Source organism: Nanorana parkeri, unplaced genomic scaffold (genome assembly GCF_000935625.1).
Source record: "Nanorana parkeri isolate BGI_ZX_2015 unplaced genomic scaffold, ASM93562v1 scaffold592, whole genome shotgun sequence".
Classification (NCBI taxonomy): Eukaryota; Metazoa; Chordata; class Amphibia; order Anura; family Dicroglossidae; genus Nanorana; species Nanorana parkeri.
Window position 1 is genome coordinate 610,288 of NW_017306860.1, and position 24,120 is coordinate 634,407.

General features: G+C 41.6%; 1 protein-coding gene across 1 annotated transcript in view; it reads right to left on the bottom strand.

Moving 5' to 3' along the window:
• VWF (von Willebrand factor) overlaps nucleotides 1–24,120 on the bottom strand; it is a 130,504-nt gene that overhangs the window by 24,693 nt on the left and 81,691 nt on the right. The window contains exons 36-41 of the mRNA XM_018562704.1: nucleotides 22,168–22,360; nucleotides 21,154–21,498; nucleotides 13,823–14,028; nucleotides 12,021–12,123; nucleotides 11,858–11,932; nucleotides 4,987–5,091 (exon numbers count right to left, since the gene is read on the bottom strand). Coding sequence (XP_018418206.1) covers nucleotides 4,987–5,091; nucleotides 11,858–11,932; nucleotides 12,021–12,123; nucleotides 13,823–14,028; nucleotides 21,154–21,498; nucleotides 22,168–22,360 — 1,027 coding nt within the window. The remainder of the gene's footprint in view (nucleotides 1–4,986; nucleotides 5,092–11,857; nucleotides 11,933–12,020; nucleotides 12,124–13,822; nucleotides 14,029–21,153; nucleotides 21,499–22,167; nucleotides 22,361–24,120) is intronic.

Sequence of the window (24,120 nt, forward strand, 5' to 3'; positions counted from 1 at the left end):
GGGAAGGAAGCCAGCGCCAGGCGCAAAAAATCAGGCAGCCTCAGCTGGCTAATCAGGTGGCCGCTGGTGGGGCCTAGCAGCGAGCTGCCGGGTGAAAGAGGAGGTGGAGTTGTGGCCTGGGCCGAAGGAGATGTGGCCTGGGCCAAAGGAGACGTGGCCCGGCCGGTGGAGGCTGCAGGTGGCTGGAGGAAGAAGCTTTGGCGGGTGGAGGAAGAAGCTTCAGCGGCTCCATGCCGGAGGAAGAAGCGGCATGTCTTGGAAGCAGGCTGGGGAGCTGCAGGTAAGATTAGCAGCACGTGTGCAGGAAAAGGGATCTTGAACTCCATGCGCTTGGCATCCGGAAGTCTTTTTTTGTGATCTTGGGTTCCTAGGAAAGCAGGTGAGCCTGGAAACTATGATGCGGGAAGAGGGCAATCCAGGGCCTGCAGCGGTGATCGGGAGGCATTATAATCACCCAGATCATATCTACAGGATAAAGCGGAGCTGGAACTAAAATGTAAAGTAGAAGAGGTAGTCGCCGTCACTCCAAATATATGCGCAGCCAATACTTCTATATTGACTTACATGTCATTTCACAATGCAAAGGGAACTAAAATGTAAACACAAGCTTGTGGCTGCTGTTGCTTGTTTATGTCCTCTTCCTGACAAACAAATGAAAAGTCAGCTCACCCTTATCTGCTCACTCCTTTTATCTCATGCACTCCTCCATGTAACAATACTGCAAGTACAGATGGAGGTACGTGCCATAATGTGAAAGTATTCTCTGTACACTTGCACATTACAGTATGGCAGGAGCTCACCCACCCCATGTGGAATTTAGTTTCAAGTTAAAGCTAACATGTTTCGGGGGTTCAAATGTTCTTTCTTCATCAACATTTGGCTAATGCTGAAAATAACCCCTATACTGGACTGAAATCTAGAGTAGTTCCAGGGATCTACTTCAGAAGACTGTTCAGCCACTCAAACTGGTTTCTGGAGCAGGCCCTTTCGTTTTATAATCACTCACTCTCCAGAACTACGCCATAAACATCAGCCTGGAATAGGGATTTTCTTCAGCATATGCCAAACCTTGATGAAGGGGGGACCCATGGAATCCCTGACACGTGTACCTTTCAATGCACTTTTATTAAAAGAAATAACCTTATGGACTTTACAAAATGTGATTGGCCCTGTCCCTCTTACCCGCCAGTAACAATATAAACCTGAAAGTGGTTCTTTATTTGTAGCAAAAACATTCCTTTAGATATACTTTAATGTGCCAGTCATAGGTAGGATGAACTAAAGTGTACATGGCAGTCATCTTTTATAAGTTTTTTACACTTTCATCATGTGCTTTGCAAAAGACTGTTTGTATTTCAAGCTGGGTACAGACCAGTAAATTATTCCTCTGTTGCAGTGGTAGGCAACCTGAGCTCTCCAGTTGTGGTAAAACTGCAAATCCAGTCATGGCTTTGCCTCTGGAAGTCATGCCTGTGACTGTCAGAGTCTTGCAATGCCTCGTGGGATTTGTAGTGTCCCTAAACTTTTCGCCACCTGAGGCGTGGTGGGGGGTGCTGGGGGTGTACGTGCCGGTACATGTTATCAGGGGGGGCAGATGCTGGTGTACCCCTGGCTCTGGCTATGTCAGCCCAGCTCACTGACATCACTGCTTGCCAGGAGCTGGGAAGGCGCCAGCCAGAATGTCCCGCTTAGCTCCTGGCAACCCATGCCAGTGAGGAGGGCGGGACACCGGTTGCTTAAAAAAACCCCACGTGATTTAATGAGATGCAACCGCCTCAGGCTGCTTCATTATAGGGATGGCCATGTATATATCAGCAGGATAGTCTGCAGTTTTACAAAACTACTGTCACAAATGTCACCCGCAGGAAAATAAATGTTTTGATTCCTGAAATAAAGGTGAACACACACACGTTACAATCTAATTGTACAAGCTGTCTAATCATAATAAGAGGGTCTATCTACATATCCATCCAATTTATATCCGATCAGATAGGCACTCACACTAAATCGTTTTTGGAAGATCACAGTAATAATCAGACTGTAATCTGTGTGAGCTGTTTCACTATACAGCTCAAAGATGATGGGATACAGTCACTCTGATGACAAATTGGTTGGCGAGGGGGTGTGTCCTTTGTTAAAAAGCGTTGCCTTTACATAGTATCTGTGTTTTCTATCTCTGAAAGCTAGAAGGTAAGCCAGGTCATCGGTGCAACTCTTGCCCACAGCAACCAAATTCCTTGATTAGTGTCAGAGATAAGGCCTGGTTGGGGTCTATTATAGGCAAAGAGCTGCCCTTTTGCTCCAATTTCACGGCCTCGCAGACTTTCAAAGCTGAAAATGTTTCACGATTTTATACATAGATATACATTTTCAGTAGGTGTGACTGGTGGAGCAGCTGTAGTGTTTGACAGCCAGTCTAGTGTACACTCGGTAACATATGCTCGTCCGCTGGGCTAGGATCTCTGGAGTTTTCCCAACTTTCCCGTGTGAAAAGCCTTGCTCGTGGTGTTATTGCCTCGCTGTGGAAGCTCACTGCATTGGAATGTGTGGAGCAAATCCTCAGCCAAGCTGGTGGTATGGAACTGGGGTTTGGTGAATAATACACTGGGATAAAGGGAATGAAGGCTTTTCACAGCACTATATAAAACGAAGCGAATTCAAACCAAAAGGTCAACTGTTGAAAGACGCCTCTTAGTAAACGGAGCCCTGTAACAAGCAGCGGAACATGGATTTTCCCAGAAATCCCTATTTATGGCGGTTAAAGTATTAGGTTTACCTCAATAATACCAGCCAGATCAATGGGGATGAATGCAGAATCACACACAAAAATATATATTATATGTGTGTTTGTGTGCGTAGTGGTAGATTAATAGTTAAAATAACGTTGATTCAAAGATCTTTGTACCATGAACAAGCATTTGTCCAGAAGTCTCATATCATCAAAGCATTTCTTGGTGATTTGAAATATGCTTGTAATTACTGTAGAGTTACAATATATTCTGGTGACTTAAAGCATAACTAAACCCAAGAACAAAAATGTAATATATTGCAGCTTACCAGTCCTTAGATGTGGTGGCTGCATTCGTTTTTATTTTCAGGGTAAGATTATTTTCAGCAAGTACAGAAAGTACAGGTTGATCTTGGCAAACAAAATGCAATGCAAAATATAAAGTAAATGTACAAAGGCAGACCCTTTCGCTGCTACAGATGTAAGTACAACGTACATAGCAGCAGGGAGCTGTAAACACACTTCTGGCTGCTATAGCACCTGGGAGTGTGGTTACACTTCCTCAGCATGATCTGTGCTATCAGCAATCTATGTGATAGCAATAACGTTATGTGTAAAAAAAATAATAATTTTTACTTAAAGGAGAACTATGGGGTCAGTGTTTTTCCCCATAGTTCTCCTTAGGGTACTGGGAGGACACAAACTAGCGTCCTCCCGTTACCGTAAGCTCAGTATACCGCTAGCTACAGCTCGCGGTATACTGAGACGCCGCAGCCGGAGCGGATCCCGACGTAGCTGACGGGATCCGCCCAGCTGCGTGAGTGACAGCTGGCTCTGCCTATCTAGAGGCAGAGCCAGCTGTACCCGCCCCCTCCCCGTCCGTTCCGCCAGTCAGCACTGGCAGATCGGAGCGGGGAGAGGGGAATCCAGCGGCAGAGAGCCGTGACAGGATCGAGAGGCGAGCGAACCCGGTATGTGTTCGCTCACCTCCCAATTTACTGAGCCGACCTGTGACAGTCTCATTGTCACAGGTCGGCTAGAACTATGAGGTGAGTGAAAAGCACTCACCTCATAGTTCTCCTTTAAGTAAAATAAGTAATTAAAAAAACAAAAACATTTTAAAGCCCCCTCACAAGTAATTGCATGTGTTGGATGCGCCTATGTATGAAAATGATGATTGCACCACACATGTTGGATATAGCCGTGCACGCCAGAGTGAAAGCAATCATTCTGGGGCCATCATTTATTGATAACTTTAAATTTCAATCTTAAAAGTCCATTCAAGTAGCTTAACAATTAACAACAATGGGGGAATTTATCAAAACTGGAGTAGATAAAATCTGGAGCAGATTTGCACTGCAACCAATCAGCGTCTCTCATTTTCAAATCTTACCTAAGCAAACTGAAGAGAGAAGCTGATTGGTTGCCATGGGCAACTGCTCCATATTTTGTCTGCTCCAGTTGTGATAAATTCCCCCCAATGTATCTTATTTGTGTATCACTCATGCTCATGCTGACACTGTCCTTCCTTCGGGAGGGTGGCTACTTTTGTTCCCCATGGTCCCTGTGTGTTGTAATGTAGCCACCGATTCAAGCTCACTCCTGGGATGGACTACAATCTCAATACAAATGAGACAACTAAACGTGAGATTTTAATCCATTACAGGAGTGAGCTTGGAGTGGTGACTACTTTACAGCACACACAGGGACCATGGGGAACAAAAGTATTCATCCTCCATATTAGTGTCAGCACTAATATGATTTGAGGATCTACAGCTGAGTGATACACAAATAAGATACAATATTGTTAATAGTTAAGGTACTTGAATGTATTTTTAAAATGTAACTCCCGAGTATAGTGTCACTTTAAATTTCTGTCCTGTTAAGGCTTTTAAAGTTTCGTCTATAAACAATTTGGGATAGCAAGGTTTATCACCGTTTCACGGGCGCACGTAGTTTGAGGCTTGGCATGTTTGATATCTTTTTACTCAACGCAACTGCCATTCGAACAGTATCCACTTAGAAATGATGTCAAGGAGGTCTTACTGTTGGATTATCCAAGCATATAAAAAAAAACAGGAACCTGGCCCCACCTAGGAATACTTGCTGGCCCCACCTAGGAATACTTGCTGATCCCGACTGAGGTAATGTTTTTGTCTAGAATATTTATTTTTTGTATATGCCTATAATAAAAACCTTGGCATGAAAAAATATAAAAATATATATACAGTATAAATATATATATATATAGAGCGTACCACATATATAGATTGGAATGCATTCTCCAGGGTTGGTGAGTACGGGCACCATTCCATCTTCACAGTGTGGTACAGGAGGTAAGGAACAGGTACTGTTATCACAAACTGGATAAAAAAAAGAAAATAGCATAGATTAAGATTGTGAAAAAGTCAAAACATAACTCTACTTGTAACTTTTTTTCCCCACACACACTTTTCCTAATCAGTTTACTGCGATACGTGAAGAAGTGAAGAAGGTTTATGTACAGCAGTGGTTCTCAACCTGTGTAACCTCAAGACCCACATTTATCCTTGGTTATCAAGTCGCGACCCAAGTTGCACTGCAATGGAACGCATGGCATGGTTTTTCCGGTGTGGACGATCGAACTATGAGTGGGAGGTGCATTCGGGGTAGCATTCATAGGAATGTCAATGCAACGCACCTCCCGCGTCAGAATGCACAGTAGGTGCAATCGCATGGTACAGTGCATTAATCGCTTGGGACTGTGTGATTAACACACTGTACTAGTGTGAATGGGCCCTCAAAAACACTGACAGACATACACGTACAGTTGCCGGGAGCCAGAATGTGACATCACTCCGGTCCAGGCACCTCTCCAAGACATGTGAGGGAGCTGTAAGCAATGCACGTATGGATGGAGATGCCTCACGGCCATACCTGCAGACCACCCCACCTCAAGCTGACACTTGGTGCCGGGCAGCATATTTTGAATTCTGCTTGGTGCGAGAGCTGACTGTGTTGCGCTAGGAAGAGGCTGAGGAACCTCATACCTGGAAAAGTGGAATGTATGTAGCGACCCAAATGAACACGGGGTCGCAACCCACTTTTGGGTCACGACCCACCAGTTGAGAACCAAGGATGTACAGTAAATGCAACCTTAGTGTGCAGCTTCCATTCCTAGAATGAATGAATCTCAAGGAAAATGAATTGTACTGACTGGGCTGAGACATCCTGGGAGGTTCCCTCATTGCAGTTATCATATTGTCATCATCAATTAATTAAAGCTGAACTCCAGACAAATATAAGAGACATAAATTAATACAGCTCTGTATTAATTAATACATTGAAGCCCAAACCTTGTTTTGTTTAGACTCAGGACTCATTCCTGTTGTGGCTATAAGACAGGAAGTGAAGGGAAATCTCCTTAAGAGGACAGAGATGGTAAAAAAAAAAAGAAGCGAGCAGGGCTTATAATCCTCCCTTATTCTATCCAAAACTAAAATAAAGGTATGGCTTCAGTTCTACTGGTGAAAGTACCTGAATTTTATTTGGTATCAGCCTTTTGCCGTCTCTTTAGCCCCATTGTCTGTGGGGCAGAAAGTGAGCGGAAATGTTCCAGTGAATAAAGCTATTGTGGTCACAGCTGTCTATGGCAGGTATTACACCTGTGTATTATGTGTTAAGCTGGGCAATAAATCAGCTTAGATACTGTACCTGCTGCATACCATACAGCGTAGTGACCGGTAGTTAAGGTGGAAGGTGCTCTTAATGACTGCTATGGGTGGCGCTGTGGAAAACTTCAAGAATTTGAAGATAAGTCACCAGCACTCAATAGCTCATCATAAGGTTGGTTTTAGTGCATAAACACATCACATAGATCAGAAAAGCTTTTGTGCAATAAGGTGAATTGTGTTAAGGCAACCCATTGATTAAGAATGGCCTGCTACTGCACCCAAGTCTAGCTAAAACCACACATGACCCTTTCTCAGAGAGCAAAGCATGGTAGTGCCTTACCATGTGCTTCAATGCAAATGCATTGCTGTAGTGTGTTAGGGTGCCCTTTGAATTGAATCTGACTTCCCCTTCCCACACCTGCATGTAAACAAAGGAGCTGGTGCTTGTGATGAGGTAATTTATCTTATATGGCCACATAACTATATTAGGTAAATGTCATTTACCAAATATAGGCATGTAGCCATATAAGGTCAATGATGTAATGGTGTCCCACCCCTTTCCCACTCCTTTCTCAACAGCGGATCATTGGGTGGCACGGAAGAAGGTTCCTTCTGGGTTCAGAGGAGCTCAGGTTTTGATTTAGTTCAGTCAGAACTAGGGATGCACAGATACTTTGCGAGTACCAGTGCAGATACTTGGCATTTTCATGAGAACTACCAGGTTTGCAGCGGTTGCAGCTGGGACCCGGCTCTGGTGCTCCACCACTGTCCTGAAATCATTAGTCTGTATTGTTTTAGAAAAAGTGTCACATGACAATAAACAAAAATGTATCGGTACTTGTACTTGTAAGTACTCGGCAAGTACCAGTACTCGTACTCGCAAAACTGGTATCTGTGCATCCCTTTGTTTATATTTATAAAAACAAAATCGTACATTAAAACAGAAATGTACTAATCCCAGGAGCTCCGTGTGCTGCTTACACATGACAGCTGCCTCCTAATTTTTGAATTTTTCTCTAGTGTAGTCTTGGAGCTCAAAAGTATCGGTACATGTACTCGTACTTGTACCGAGTACTGTACTTGGTATCTGTGCAACCCTAGTCAGAACCTTAGCCATCCTGATTGACTACCACAGGATGCTTTAAGGAAATAATTTCTCAGTGGAATACCCTCTCAGCTGTTTCTTTCTATACTACTGTAGTCTCATTTGGTTTAATCTCTCAAAAAACTGAAGTGGAATGGGCTTTTAGAAAGAAAATGTAGCTGTTGAAGTAAATCTGATGTAAAACATACAAAGAATCAAAGGAGTATAATCCAGATAGGCTCACAAACAGTCCTCAACAAAGCTCCAGCATAACAAGCAAAGCCTTGAGGGCCTCGGTTTAACACCTAGCCAATAGATTAAGACTCTGCATGTCTGCATCACAAACATTTTCCAACCGATAGATCTGAGAGGAAGGAAGGCAAAATTTGTCAAATAAAGGGATTAGGGAAGCATTCTGAAATGTTGGTATGTTAGAAGTGATTTTCAAAATTACTAAAATAGTATCGTTTTGTTTATTGTTATGGCAACATCATGGGAAGAGGTCTGTTTACTGGCCAGGATGGCAAAAACATCAAGAAGCCCTACAATATTAACCTGTAGGAACAGGATGTAACCTTTCGCAGTACACAAAATACAACACCAATCCTCACCTTACCCTCAGGTCCTTCTCTAAAGTCTCGCCCAAGTCTTTAGTAACAAAGCAGAAGGATATTCCGAGGTGTAAAAATGATTATGAATTATCAAAGAAAACACTTGGAGAATAAAAAATTGAATAACATATTCCAGTGAGACTGACAGAATGTAAAAGTGACTCATTGATTCGTCTACATGAACTGACAGCCTTTATTAAAAGATCACACATTTTGGATGCAATGTTTTGCTGTTTAAATGAAATGCTTTAGGTGTACTTTATAGGTGTGAATATGATTTGCTTGGCGTATGATGCAATTATTAAAAGAAACTTACAAATATTTTTTGATGTTAACTATAATAAATACAAAAGTGTAACTCCAGTTTTTTTTTGTTTTTTTTTTTCATTTTGGATAAAGTGGAGATCAGATTTAAAGGGAATGACAGGCCCCTGGAGCCATTACCTAGGCTTTGTAGGTTAGCCAAAGGGCCAGCAAACTATGAAATCAGGAGCCCAAAGACTGCCCCACATTCATTGTTTGGGGTGTACATATAATTATTAACACTGATCAGATTGCAGTGAGAAGCTTGCTTTTTCATGGTTCCAAAATGGTGACTATCTGACATTTGAGGCTCTATTGGTTTAGGCGACAGGTATTCTAGAAATAAAATGTCTCAATTCTCAACTGGCCTCCAGGTTATTCAAAAGCAAATTTATTAAACAAATGTCAAACAAACAAATGCCACACACATTGACAACAGATTGTTCTTTATTATCTGAGAGGAATTAGTCTTTGGCGCGGTTAAGCCATTGACGTGTCATTCTTGGAATCTTCTGCATGAGATAGACACTGAGTCAGTTCTAATAACAAAAATATTTTCCACTGAAATATTACGGTGGAAGCGCTCTGCATCTGCCAAAACCTAGACATTTCCGAACCCGCAGCAATCACTGAACAAAACAAAGTATTTTAGAACCTGGGAGGGAGATATGAAATTTCTGAATGATTCAATATGGACGTATCGTATGAGAAAAAGAGAAAATGGCAGATTTAAAGCTGAACTCCATCCTTCCCTTTAGTCTTGCACAGTTGTACCAGCTCCTCTTCTGCATTGAAATAGCTTACTTGGATTTTACTGGACACTGTGAGCTTCTCACAATGTGCATTAGAAATTGCATCAAGTCAGACAGAGCCGCCTCATTTCCTGGCTGGAGGATGTCCAGCATCCAAGTGAAACTGATGCTGGACCACATAGTTACATAATATTTGAGGTTGAATAAAAACACAGGTCCATCAAATTCAACCTTTGTGTGTCTGTTGTGATTGTGCATGTGTATGTGTGTAGACACACTGCATGACCTTTTTTTTAAGTGTACCTGAACCTCTGTATGTTACGAGCTCTTAGGAAGGTATCTAAATGCTTTTTGAATGATTCAATACCCTCAGCTGATACCACTTCTTGTGGCAGCGAGTTTCAGACTTTAACCGTTCTAACTGAAAAAAAAACCCTACGTACCTTGTAGTTAATTCTTTTCCCCACCAGTTTTAGGTGGTGACCTCTAGTCTTTGTTACGGAGTTTACTGTAAACAGTTTATTACCGATGTTGCCATCACCACTAAACATTTTGTACATCAAAATCATGCCCCCTCTTAATCTCCTCACTTCCGCCGTGAACAAGTTTAAATATAGTAACCTTGTCTCATAGCTTATGTCCTCCAGCCCCTTAATTAGTTTAGTTGCCCTTCTCTGGACTAACTCTTTCATTGATTGGATTTCAATTCTTTTAATTATAGAAGGTCTTCATCACATGTGGGCATTACCTTGAAGGGTTCTGCTGCTTTTAGAAGCTATGTACAGCCCCTTCCACCAGTCATGGTCTGCCTGCATTGCAAAGAGACCATCACTGTAGGGATGTCCCGATACCGATGCTAGCATCGGAATCGGGCCCGATACAGGGCATTATGACAAGTACTTGTACTTGTCAAAATGCCCCGATGCCTAGCGCCGAAGCTTGTGCTGTTTTTTTTTTTCTCTTACCTTCCGTGGTGGCTGGGGTCCTCTGGGCAGGCTGGAGGAGCGTTGCGTCACTGCTGTGGGCGGAGCTCCAGGTGGGGTCTAATGTAGTTGGCCGGCGACCTGGAGCTCCACCCACAGCAGTGACGCGACGCTCTGCCGCTCAGCGCCGCCGACGTCGTCCTCACATGAGAGAAAAAAAATATCGGCAGCTCGTGAGGCACCTAAATTGCACGTGGAGCGGGGGGCGTGGAGCAGTGACAGGGCAGGGGGCGTGGAGCAGTGACGGAGCTGGACTCATGGATCTGTGACAGGCTCTGTCATCTCCCTCCCCTGTCCCCGGCTCGTTCTTGTCACAGGAGTTAAAGCACAGTGCTGTGCTGTGCTAATACTCCTGTGTTGGAGGTGACAGGGCCAATAAAGAGTACCTGTCACCTCCAAATGCTATCACACAGGGGTTTGTTAGCCCATGTGTGAAAGCAATACATTTAAGTGAAAAAAATAGTTAGGAAAAGTAAAAAATAATAAAATAAAGTTTAAAAAAATAACAACTGATTACAATTAAAAAGACAATAAAGTAAAAATAATAAAACAAATTAAAATAAAAAATGTTTACAAAGTAAATAAAAATTGAAAAAAAGAAAACCAGCCCTGCTGCCCCCATCTGCATTAGAATAAACGCACAGTGTTTTCAACCGCACAATCTGCCTGGCACGACTGGGGTGAATCACTGGTTTCCAAATAAGGTATGTTATAAAAAAGGTTTTAATTAGAAATCTCACTAGCATGTATGAAGGGGGAGGAAAAAATATATGTAGATTCAATTCCTTTAAAATATATCAGCAGGTGAATCATCAAACTACAACTGCCACATTGCCTAATGGATGTCACTCCCTCACTGGCTGAATTCTCGATTGCGAGTGAATGGACTTCAATGCCAGACTTAAAACTATCGATTTTAGGCAATTTCATCACTAATATGATCAAAAGTGATTGAAAGTGCAAAGCTAAACTAACATTAACAAGCTCAATCAAAAACAGGAATGACGTCAAGTAATCTAATAGAAAGTAATTGAATGTACTACTGAATCCAGTTGTTATTTCTTCAACTTGACCTCCTACCTCCATTGATTTATGACATTGACAATGATTTATGAAGGTAGTAGTAGCATTTATTATATTTGGACACAGTGAATGTGTGAAGATTGAAGCTGAACTAGTCTCCAGGCATGATATAACAGACACAAAATGAATGCAGCTCTGTAATCATTATATATCAATAAATCTATTTTTAAAATCAATATAAGTACTTGGATTTGACTTGGTATCTGTGGACCCCTGCACAGCTGATAGGGTGAGAAAGTAAAGTAACAGAGACATTAGCTTATTAGTGTGCTGCTTCTTCTTTTACTGTCCAGTCACACGTTTTGGGGAGAGAGGAAACCTGTAAATATTATTTACCAACAGACGGGACTGTGTAGGGTTGCAGAGTTATGTAAATAACTGGAGAGATTGGAATACAAATCCTTTAACCGCCCCTTTATATGTATTTCATCTGTGAATGTAGCCATTTGCCTGGAGTTTAACCTTTACAGAATGTTATGCCCCAAAATTGGTCCCATTCTAGCCCTGTACAGGTGGCAGGCCAATGCAAAGGAGTCCTAAATGCAGAACAGATTCCATGTGATACATAACAACAACTGGCCCTCTGACCAGAGATGCAAAAAAAAAAAAAAAGCCCACAGCACCTTTGGCATGAAAAGGGTTCAATAACAAAGTACTCACCGCATTCATATTCCGGGCAGCACTGATCGGAAGTCTTCTTCAGCTTTGGAATTTCACAGGGGCCACAAGTGATTGCTGAAATGAAATAAGACATTAATAGGCTGTTAGCACTTCATCACTTAACCAGGAGTTCTGAGAAACAGATATGTATTAGCTGGATTACGTTCGACGGTTGGGCACGGCTTGGGTGAGCAGTTAATCATCCTGTTATCCAGGCAAATGCAGATACTGCATGGTTCATGGGAGGGGATCCAGCGTTCCATATGCTAAATGGAAGATATTAACAATTAATTAGCTGCAAGAGAGATAATATCATGGCTAATGTATACATGAGTAACCTCTTAATGTATACTCTTAAAATAAGTGCCTGTCAACAAACCCTAATTAAAAGAGAGAACAAAAAAGTTTTTTGTATGTTAATATTCAGTTGTTTTAAACAGGTCCTCCAGCCATTAGACTAAACTACAGGAACATATACTGCATATATATATCTATATAGATATAGATATATATCTATATATCTATATAGATATATAATTGCTGCACCGATCATTTGGTAATATAATGTTATTGACCCCTTCAGTTCTCACACCTTTTTACCCCATACGGACCAAAGTATTTTTAACAATTTTAGCTACGGGCATATATTTCTGTCATGACATAAGACAGCAAAGGGATACAGTATATACAGTATATAAATATGTTTGTGGTACAAGATATGAAAAAGTTATTTACAAATGAAATATAGCTTTTTTTTATTTACCATCTTCTTTTTTATGCAGTGACACAAAATAAAAGTGATAAAATAACATTCTAAAACTAGCAAAAAGCATTAAAAATAGCTAACAGGAAAAGAGGGAGTAAGTTGATCAGGGCTAATCAGGGTTAACAGGGGATTACATAGGTAAGAATTGTATTAAAATGTAATACATTGTTTCTACTAATGATCAATGTAACCAGTTGTTACTGATCCCTGAGCCAGTAACAATATCAGTGTCTTATTCACACAGACCGGGAGCTTGACTGATAGTTGGACCTAACAGCATACTTACTGGAGGGAGATGGCATTGTAGGGCATAAGAGGTATGTAATTTTAATTGAAGTCCAGCAGAGGTATCTAGTATACCCTTGGTTTGTCAAATGGTTAAAGATTACCTTTTATATTTTAGTTTAACGCAAAATATCATATAATATAATTTTCTGTGTCTGACACATGTGATATAACAACCTGACAAATGCATTTTCCTGCTGACATATTGCGGTAATTCAGTGGAGTGGAGTCCATTACAATCTTGGATGGGACAACATTCAGTTTGCCCATCATAATAGTGGACCGAAGGACAATTTACAAAGTCACTATATGCAGAGGTAGCAGCAAGCTGAAAATGGGCTCTCGTTCCCAAGTGACCTCAGGTTACCAACTGTGACCCAATGGGGATTCCAGTTTTAATGCTTCAGGTTGGTGAAGGTTGGTCAAGGAGGTTGTATACTTCCTGCTCGGTGATATCCTAGTATGTAAATATAAAACTTCCTTACTGGGCCAGTAATGTCACCCAGGAGCCCCTTGCTGTTCCTGCTGCAGGGGTTCAAGAGGGCCCTTTATAAAACCACTGTCAATTTACCAAGAATTGGCAAAGTGACTGTGTTTTATTAAGACCTAAATGGTCAATTTTTTGCTAGCTATGCAGCTCTTATCTAATTTTACTTGAATCTTGCTAGTAAGGCAGAATCTGCTCTATGCCAAAGCTCATATATCTCATACACACAGGAAATCTGTTCTACCTTGGCTTCTAGTTGTCTCAAATAAGCTTGCATTGTATAGATACCTACTGACCCTAAGAGCTCCTTAAAGAAGATGCTATCTGCATTTAAGCCGACCACATGATATAGCCCCTATCCAATTTCTCAAAAACAAGAACTTTGTTTAGAAATGTTTCTTCAAATGTGACAGGTACCAGGACATACCTTGTGCTCCACTCCGTTCGGATCAACACACTGGGTGCACACACTTTCTGAGACACATTTTCCATTGAATGTCACATCTCCATCTGGGCAAAAGCAGCCTTCTGTTGGGTGGTCGGAGCAGACTGTTGCATTGTGGGTATTTCCACAGTCCCTATCACATCCTATCCGGCAGTGGTTGTACACCATGGTACTTGGACAGTTCATGGCTGAAATATAAAGTAAACTATATGTATAGTATGTATGCATAACATTAGATTATCTCTCTCTCTCTCTCTCTCTCTCTCTCTCTCTCTCTCTCTGAGATCACTAGGACTGCAGATGTCACGAGGGCTGAATATACATGTCACCAGGGTTAAATACAAATTTCACCAGAGCTGAATACAGATGCCACCAGTGTTGAGTACAGATCTCACCAGGGCTAAATACAGATCTCACCAGTGCTAAATACAGATGTCACCAGGGCTGAATACAGATCTCACCTGAGCTAAATAAAGATCTCACCAGTGCTAAATACAGATGTCACCAGTGCTGAATACACATGTCACCAGGGCTAAATACAGATCTCACCAGAGCTGAATACAGATGTCACCAGGGCTAAATAAAGATCTTACCAGTGTTAAATACTGATGTCACCAGGGCTGAAAACAGATCTCGTCTGAGCTAAATATAGATCTCGCCTGAGTTAAATACAGATCTCACCACAGCTGAATACAGATGTCACCACAGCTGAATACACACCTCACCAGGGCAAAATACAGATCTCACCACAGCTGAATACAGATGTCACCACAGCTGAATAGACACCTCACCAGGGCAAAATACAGATCTCACCACAGCTAAATACAGATCTCATGAAAGCTAAATACATATGTTACAAAAGCTGAATACACATGTCACCAGAGCTGAATACAGATCTCAACAGAGCTGCATACAGATGCCACCAGAGCTAAATACAGATCTCACTAGAGCTAAATACAGATCTCACCAGAGCTGAATTTCACATGTCACCAGACCTTAATACAGGTGTCATCAGAGCTGAATACAGATCTCACCAGAGCTGAATGCAGATCTCACCAGAGCTGAATGCAGATCCCACCAGAGCTAAATACAGATCTTATGAGAGCTAAATACACGTCACGAAAGCTGAATACACATGTCACAAAAGCTAAATACAGATCTCACCAGAGCTGAATACACGTCACCAGAGCTAAATACACATGTCACCAGAGCTGAATATACATGCCACCAGAGCTGACTATACATGTCACCAGAGCTGAATACACATGTCACAAGTGCTAAATACAGAGCTCACCAGGCTGCGTGCCAATCTCACCAGGACGGCATGTGGATCTCTCCACGGCTCTGAGGGCAGTGGCTATGCTGATCAGGCAGGTGCTGTCCTGAAATGTTGGGTGGAGAGTTGAATGAGTGGGTGCTGGTGTCCCGGCTCTATGTGTGTTGTGGGGCTGTCCATGGCTGTGGCTGCGGCGGGAAGGAAGAGGAGGAGATACAGAACCGGACAGGCACTGCCAAGGACAGCTATCTGCAGGTCCCCAGCAGGCTGCCTGAGGTCCTACAAGTGCGGGAACTCAGCCAGCCACTGCGGTTTAAAAAGCTAAAGGGCTGGTATCGGCCTTAAGAATCAGGGCATTTTCACAAGTACAAGTACTTGTGAAAATGCCCTGTATCAGCCCTGATACCGATACTAGTATCGGTATCGGGACATCCCTATACAAGAGCCATGGCATTCTTACTTGAATCTTGGTGTGCTTTGTGTTTTTCTTCCAGATATGTGCAGTTATCCAGTGTGAAACGACTCCTGCATTTTGCCCCTGTGCCACCCAGGTGACTGGTCTTGTATCCACCCCCTTCTATAGTATTCTGCAGGCACCCTGTAGGACCTGCCAGGTCTCTGCCACAGCTCTACAAAGACTATGTATGAAATTATGTCAATACTACTTTTACAAGGAATATCTGGGTTTGTAAAGGCACTTGATGCACACAAAGTGGATTAAGTGGATTTAAATCCTTTAAAGGGGTATATTTAAATGAAAGTTTTTGCGCCCAGAGTTCAACTTTATTGGTTCACCCTTGCATTTGCATTACTCATTAACATTATCCTTGATCAACAGATCTTATCATTTTGCTCATTATCATAACATTTAAAAAAACAAATAACACATGCAATTGGTTAGAATTACACCGATCTTAATGAACGTTTGTCATGCACATATCATTTACTCCTTAAATGTGCAAAATAAAAGCACACATTTCACTTAACGGATACAAAAAATACACATATACTTGATTTTAACTTTAAAAAAATAAGATGGAAATTTTCGTATGCAGTTCATTATGTAGAAAAAATATATATTTTATATATGTAAATATAAAATCATGTTTCCCTTTGATAATTCGATTTTCCATTTTTAAATATTTACAGTTGCAGTGACTGGATGACGTCATTGTATTTTCTGCAACCATGCAGGGATTGTGTACTTGTCATGATGTACTGAAGATGATTGCTAAGAGGATCATCTCCATGCCTTTCGATCCTTATGACACAAAAGTTGAATTCTCTACCGCCGTGATTTCAAGCGGTTTACAGTTTCTTAAAGCACCTATACTGCAAACTAAGCTGTACTGCAGGAAACACCCTTCCGTTAAATAAATGATTAAAACACAATCCAAACAGATTTTAGGAGCCAGCAGTCACAAGGGGGAGGACCAAAACAGTCAAACATTACAAAGTATGGTTGCCGCACGGGTAGATCCCACTAACCATCAGTGGAGCCTTCACAAACACCATGCATCAAACACTCTAACAATCCTGATCTCCTAGCTAAGAGAGCTCAATGCTTTTACAGTGCAAAAAATTTTTAAAGATTTTAGAACACTGAAAAGAAAAAAAAAGCTACATAGAAGCAATGGACAGATGCTCACTTATTTAATTCTTATATGACATTTATATAGGAAACAGTCAAATAAACCCTGGCACCCTTAATTGGACCTAGTAGAGTATATCGAGAAAATCACTGTAATAATAATAAAAGTGCAGAAACAAAATACTTGCATGAAATCAAATAAAAATAGCCAACAGTCTCATATACTGTGTTTCCTAATTTTACACAGTTGTATTAGATACTGTAGGGCAAGGGCGCCCACAATTTTTCGTCTGGAGATCTACTTTTCAAATGACGAGCTCAGTGAGATCGACCAACGAAAAAACACCTGCATTCAGGGGCGGGGCGGTATAGTGAAGTCAATGGCACCGCAGCCACGCCCCCCACCCGCAGTGCAATCACTCGCACCCGGAACGCAGGCACATTAGTTCCGGTCCAGTGTGACCTGCAAAAATGCTGCAAGCATTATTTTTGCAGATTGCACTGGACTTGAACGCAGGCACTAATGTGGCCGGCTTGCGTTCCAGTGCATTCTAGAGGCCAAACACTCTGAAACGCAGACTTTGTGGTGTGAACCGGCCCTCTCTCTTGGCTGTCTCTTCTCTCTCTCCTCGCTCTCTCCGCTGTTTCTATCTGCTGTCTCTCCTCTCTCTCTGCTGTCTCTCTCCTGTCTGTATTTTCTTACCTCCACTGCAGCAGCTTCCCGGGTCTCCTCTTGTGCGCCGGCGTCCTGTCCTCCCGCAGTGCTCGTGTAGCCTTATGTGGCCAACGTTGCATATGGGGAGAGGTGTCCCGCACCTTCCCGTCTGCGGCGTCTGACACATTCAGCCGGCAGCTGCACAAGCACCGTGGTAGGGCAGGACACAAGTTGTTGGCTATAAGCAAGTATGTTGTTCCTGTAGTACAGTGAGTAAGCGTTGCCATCCTAAGACAAGAAATGTGCTACTGGCAGGATCACCAGGTAGAATTAAAGGAAAACAAACTCGTCCCTATGTCTAAAGACTAGTAAGCTGTAATATTTTATATTTGTGTTTCTAGGTTTAGATAAACTAAAACACCATGGGGTTGATTTACTAACCTTATAAACACGCCACAAACAAGTATACACCTCTGTAGTGTGTTCCCTCCCAGCATGATCTATTGGTGGAATCTAGACACCTTTGTAGTGTGTACACACCCAGCAGGTGTGTTGTGCAAAGCCCTGCATGAATTGCAAGGTGATGTTGTGTAAATTAGCTCTACATTGTGTTGCTTGCGTTGATGAATGCAGGAATGTAAATGCATGAGCTAACCATTTTTGTCTAAACTGTGAAGCAGCATTATATATGCATCATGTGCATGATTTTTCCATATATGGCATTAGTGGAAATATGCTTTTAGAGACTTTTTGGTTGATAAATACATTTTGCTGTGTAAAAATCACACGCACCTAGTGCGTGCGTGTGTTTAGGTTAGTAAATCACCCCCCATATCTCTATATGTAGAGAGATTAAGGGATAAACTGGAAATAATTATCCTTCTCCTGGAACTTTTGCAAAGAGTTTCATTCAGCATGTTGGTCACCTGACCAATACCAAAAGTACTGGCCATTTGGTGTGTGTCACAGGAGCTTGAAAGAGAGTCATTTTCAGTCAGAGCTGGTCAGTTAGCGGCTCTGCCTGAACGCTGACTGAGTCTCCTTTGCAGCATAGCAGTTATTACATGACCAGCATCAGTAGGGAAAATAAATAAAGAAAAGCCCAGTATGACCTGCATACTAAGTGTGATAGATGCAACATAAAATACATTATTATTTGCAATTAAATATTTTGTATAATTTTGTTAACATAAGTTTATAAACTTGCAAAATTCACAAACAAACTTAAAATAAAACAGACTAAAAACATTGTCATGTCTAAAGGGTAGCTGATTTTTCGCTAAAAATAGCTGATTTGGAAAAATTCCCGAATTCAGCTCACTTTCCAGTTCAGTTATGTTGTCCTAGATTGTTCACTTCTCCGGCCTTCTCCTTTAGTAAAGAGCCCTGTGTATTTCCTATTTCTGGGCTGGCATTAGTTGGACAATCTATAACTTCCGTTGAAAGGGCCAAGATCCTTTGAAAGTTGTTGGGTGTCATAAGAGTGGACCTTTTTCAGATTCTGGGCCATGTTCTGTAGCTTTCAGATACTTATAACCTATATGGATATTTTTCCATTGGGGTGATTCACGCTGAGCTGAAATACAAGCAGTAACACAGCCATGCTATCTGACTCAAGGGTGTCCTATAAAAAGAAGGCTTATATTGTCCTAGTGCAGACAGATCGCATCAGGTGTCATTATCTTATCAGTCATGTAGAGCTTACACTTCTCACAGGGTGAAAAAGGGAAACCTCCACTTAATATAGGTGACTCCACTTAAAACATGCTGAGACTTAGTGTGGCTGAACAGAATGTTGGATACTATTTGCGTCATATGAAGCGATGGAAAATCCAACAGACACTGCACTGTAATGAAGAATCTTTGGGGAGATCCCTTTCATTCTGTGTTTTAGGATAATTCAGGGCTTTTGGAGAAAAGGCTCTTTTCCAAAACACATTCTAGACAACAGAGTAAAAGTTGAACTCTGGCGAGAAAGAACTTAAGAAAATGCCAACCCACTAGTAAGTGTATAGAATTGTTTTTATTAGACGTAGTAATCAACAAAGGAAGGCCAACACTGCCGAACAACTATCTTATATGAATATCAGAAATTTCCTTTCACTGATAGCTTTAGAACTATCATTTCTCAGCACTGATGATGTTGGCTTTCCATTGTTGACTAGTACGTCTAATAAAGGCTATTTTGGACATCAGCTAGTTGGTTGACACGTTCGTTATATTTTATCTTTGATTATTTTTACAAGGACCCCCTCTAAGGCCTCTGTATCGTTGGGGGCTGTTAACAAAAAAATTAAACTCAAGAACAAATAGTAGGATACATCCCCATTAAATCAGCGCTTATCCTTATACTATAACACTTGTACAAGAAAAGTCAGCAATTGCTTTAGGAGCCCATATATATTTACTTGGCTGCTCTTAAAGGGCCAACAGCAACTAATGGAAAACCTGTGCTATCTTATCTTTTTTGTGCATAACCTGTATCCCTGAACTCTCTCTTCCATGAATTTATTCAGCAACACATTTATGAAAAAGAATAAAGTGACTGGCACACAATTTTTGTTTTACCCCGCCATTAGCCAAAGATTCTGAACGGAGAGTTAAATGTTAGCCTACCACACCATTTTGGGGGTTAGCCTACACCATCCTGAGCGGAGGAGTGCTACAAAGATTTATCTTGGAGGGATGGCATTACATTCTGTCTGCAATGCCCACCTCCTATACTGATTAAGCAGTACCCCTTTCGCATATGACTGCTGTTAAAAGATTAGGCTGCGGAAAATTTTACACTTTGCTGTCACTTATGATTAATGTTCTGAAATGCAAAATGACAGTTTTTTCTGTCACACTTTTTTTTCTTTCTTGACTGAGAGTTGATGGATAGAAAATGAGCTGGAGCAAAAGCTAGAGTCAGGGCTTGTTCACACCAGTTACAGTGCGTTCCAGAGTGGTCAATGCCTGCGTACCGGTCCAGTGCGATCGCAAAAAATGCGATACAGTGCGTTCCAGCAGCTAACCGCTCTGAAACACACTGTAACTGGTGTGAACAAGCCCTCATAACTGACACAAGCTGTTTTACAGTCCTGGTTGGCCTGTAACATGAAGTGAGTCACTTGCACCATACCCAGGGCTAGATTTCCCACAAGGCCAACCAAGGCCCGACCTCTGGGCAGCAGGGAGTAGAGGGACAGCAGGGGTGTGCAATTCCTATCTCCCGACGCCCAGGACATGCAGTTCCAGATGCCGGGTACGTAATTGTTTTCTACAATTATCCCTGCTTTGGGCAAGTAAGGCTAAATGTAGAGCGGGGAAGCAGACGCTTGTTTTGTACAAGTGATCTCGGCGATGTTGCCGAGATCACTTGTATGCAGCCTGTATACAGGGGGGCGCATTGAGGAACCTGGTATTGGGGCAGCAGAGAGAGTAAATCCGGCCCTGACCATACCCAGAAATGTTGGGTGTTTTATTCAGCTCATTCATCCCTGATAGGTTCTCGGTGTCTCTATTTTGTTTTCTTCAGCTCCCAGTGCTGATTGGAGCAGTGGGAGAGTGAAAGAAAGCAAGTATATGCAGTTGGGGATAGGAAATAAACCAAACCAGTGCTTTGCACATATCTTACAATATATACAGGTATGTCTTTTAAAGAATGTGCTTCTAATTTACATATGTTTTTTTCTGCAGATAAGTTAGACTTGCGTGCATTTTAAATTACAGTGATTGAGTTACCACCAGTGAATATTTGGTGAAAGTTACATCCACTGCTTTATAAATAGACCTTAAATTGTACTTACGGCAAAGGTCCACCGTTCTCCAGTCTATGCACACTCCATGAATTCGGCAAAAGTGGCTGTATCCGGCTATGATCTCGCAGATGTCTTGCCCGTGGCAGCTGCTCTCCTCGCACAGTGAGAAGTAGGTGCTGGGCTGGATCTTGGAGTGGCAAGCCTCAAATGTTTTGGAAAGCAGGATGTTGCACTGAGTGCTGGGACGTTGGGTGCAAACATCATCCAGTTTGGTTTCACATATTTTATCCAAATGGTTGGGCAAGGTCCACTCCTTTATAAAAAAGCTGCTGTCTCTAGTAACTGAGCCATCCCTCAGTGTGAAGTCATTAACTGGATTGTGGTCACATATACCTGTGCAAGGAAAATTACATTTTCTATAAGAAGCTTCAGCCAGAAGAAGAGTATAACATTACAGTAAATCTGTCATAGATTCTAAACAAACTAAAAGAACAACATAGCATGTACCTTGTTTTCCTTATGGGTTCCTTTATGACACTAAGGGGGTTATTCACAAAGCTGCCAAAGGCAACAGAGTGAATAACCCAGCCGAAGTGAAGTGAGCCGAACTATGTTCGGCTATTCACTCCGGCTCAGTACGGCTGATTTCAGCCATACAGTGGATGAAATCAGCCAAACATTGGCTGCCTTTGGCTGCACTTCGGTCAGCAGAACATGCTCTGCATGCTAACTGCATTGAGAGAGACACCAGTTGGGGGACTGTGGAGATTCTTGATTAAAAATGTCATTTTACACATGGTGCATCATCACGCAGACTGGGCTTACAGTATTAAAGGACTCAGTGGCACCCATTAGAATTCTCACCCCAAGAAGAAAAAGAGGAACATCTTGTGAAAGTACCTAAAAGGCCAGACGAATTTAAGAAAAAGGAAAGTATAGGGTTTTGTTTTACTACTGGGAGGTGGGGAGGCAGCTAGGGCAGGGGATGAAATTCCTGGAGTTCTGCATTATTTGTTAGGGACACTTTGAAACACAGATAGTTAGTGGGAAAGGAATACCTACCACAAAGTCCTGATGTACTTGAAGAGAACACATGGGGATTAAGCTGCAGTATAAACTCATTGATTGATGGCGTAAATGTAAACACAAATCCCACTTTGGGAATCTTGACTTCGTGCATGACAGCTCCATACACATCAACTTCAAATATACTGCTGTGATATGGCACGGTGACTGATCTTCCATTGACAGATACCTTAAAAAAACAAGTGTTGAAATTTTTAGTTAGAGGTCATAAAAATGACTGGCTTTCACAAATGACTTATGCCACATTATTTAACCTAAAACAGTGATTAGGAAAATTGCTTCTGAAAAATCTATGTTCATAGTAAGAATCGCTAAAACTAGTCATTACCTCTACTACACTTAAAGTGATATTAATGTCAAAAAGTTTTTAAGCTAAATCAAATGCTGACGAAATCACTCACAATGGATGCTGCTTCTTATTTTTTTAAAGTTTTAGTTTCCTGCAGAATTAGCTGGTCTCCTCAGCACTGACCCTAATATCATGTTTTAGAGTGACTTCTTTCTGAAGCAGAGTGCTATGCAGTCACTCTTGTGTGTGTTAGTAAGCTGTGAAGCAAATCAAGATACTTCCTTCCACCCTGGCCCCCTCTCCTCCCTCCTCTCCAAGCTAGTAGATGAACAGTTGCTGGAGTCTGCTCTGTCCTTTGTGATCTTGAATTGGGAAGCTGAGCTGAGAGACTTGGAAGCAGCTTTTCAGAAACATGCAATGCATGCTTTGCCGGGCAATATTTATTTGTTTGATCTGGATTCATTATTAAAAAAAGGTTTGAGTGTTTAATATTACTTTCAAAGTTCATTAAGTGGAAATGACCAGGGGGGTTAAATAAAGCTCCCTTCCAACCTTACCGTGCAATAAAGTGTGCCACGCTATGGCAGCCTGTTTAGGTTGAATGAACTGGCAATAAATCTTAATGCACAAAAAAAATCAGATGTGCACCCTTTTTTCTAAGTCAGCACGTTGCAACATAGTGTTAATATGGTGTGTTAATGTGAGTTGCATTAAAGTGTATTTCCACTTTTGCAGCCATTTGTATCTATTAGATGTTCTATTACAAAGCATATTGGAGGAGGAGAGATGATATCACATCCCCGCCCTCTGTCTCCTCCTCCAATCACATAATGTGTATAGCTGGGCAGAACATATAAAAATCAGCCCTATAATAACTGGAATTGGGACTTTTTTAAACTGTCGTACAGGAGACTTCATTAGTACTATAGTAAGTATGGGGAATCCCTTGTTAGACAGTTGTCACTGGAACAGGTGTCCCTATAACAAGGATTCCCTCTGTTCCTGTTCTGGTGATATCTCTATAATTTTTGGATTTCCCATCACTTTCTGTCTTTTAGTCAGTGATCACCAGGACAAATAGAAAGGATTTACCTCCAAATCAGGGACAGCAAGAAAAACCTGACAAAGGTTCTATTCCTTCAAATGCTAAAAAAATAAATAGTTTGTACGCACACTTTAAATCAATATTACCACCAACAGCACACCTAGACATTTATAAAAATTTATCACAAAAAAAACATGAACATGAATGTATATTCACTTGTAGAAACTGGCAATAATCCATTTAATCTCAGTCGCAGTTAAGGCAATATTTTCCTTAGCGCTTTCTAAGACATTATTTTCTGGCTGTTTGGGATATTTTCTGCAGTGCATCATCATTAGGCAGAGATTACTCACTTGCTGCAGTCACCCTGCCAGAGGTCGCTGGGAAGTCATCAAGTTCTGCATGATGTTATATTGGGTGCTGTGTGTTGAGCAGCAGCCCCTCTAAGATTCTTTATTATGTAACAAGATAACGTTACATGTCCCGGACTCAATAAAAGCCTGCAAACTGGAGCTTTCCGACTATGGCCTGTGAGTTATTACTAAATCCAAACTTAGTTCACTTAAAGGAAAACTCTACTTTTGATTTAAAAAAA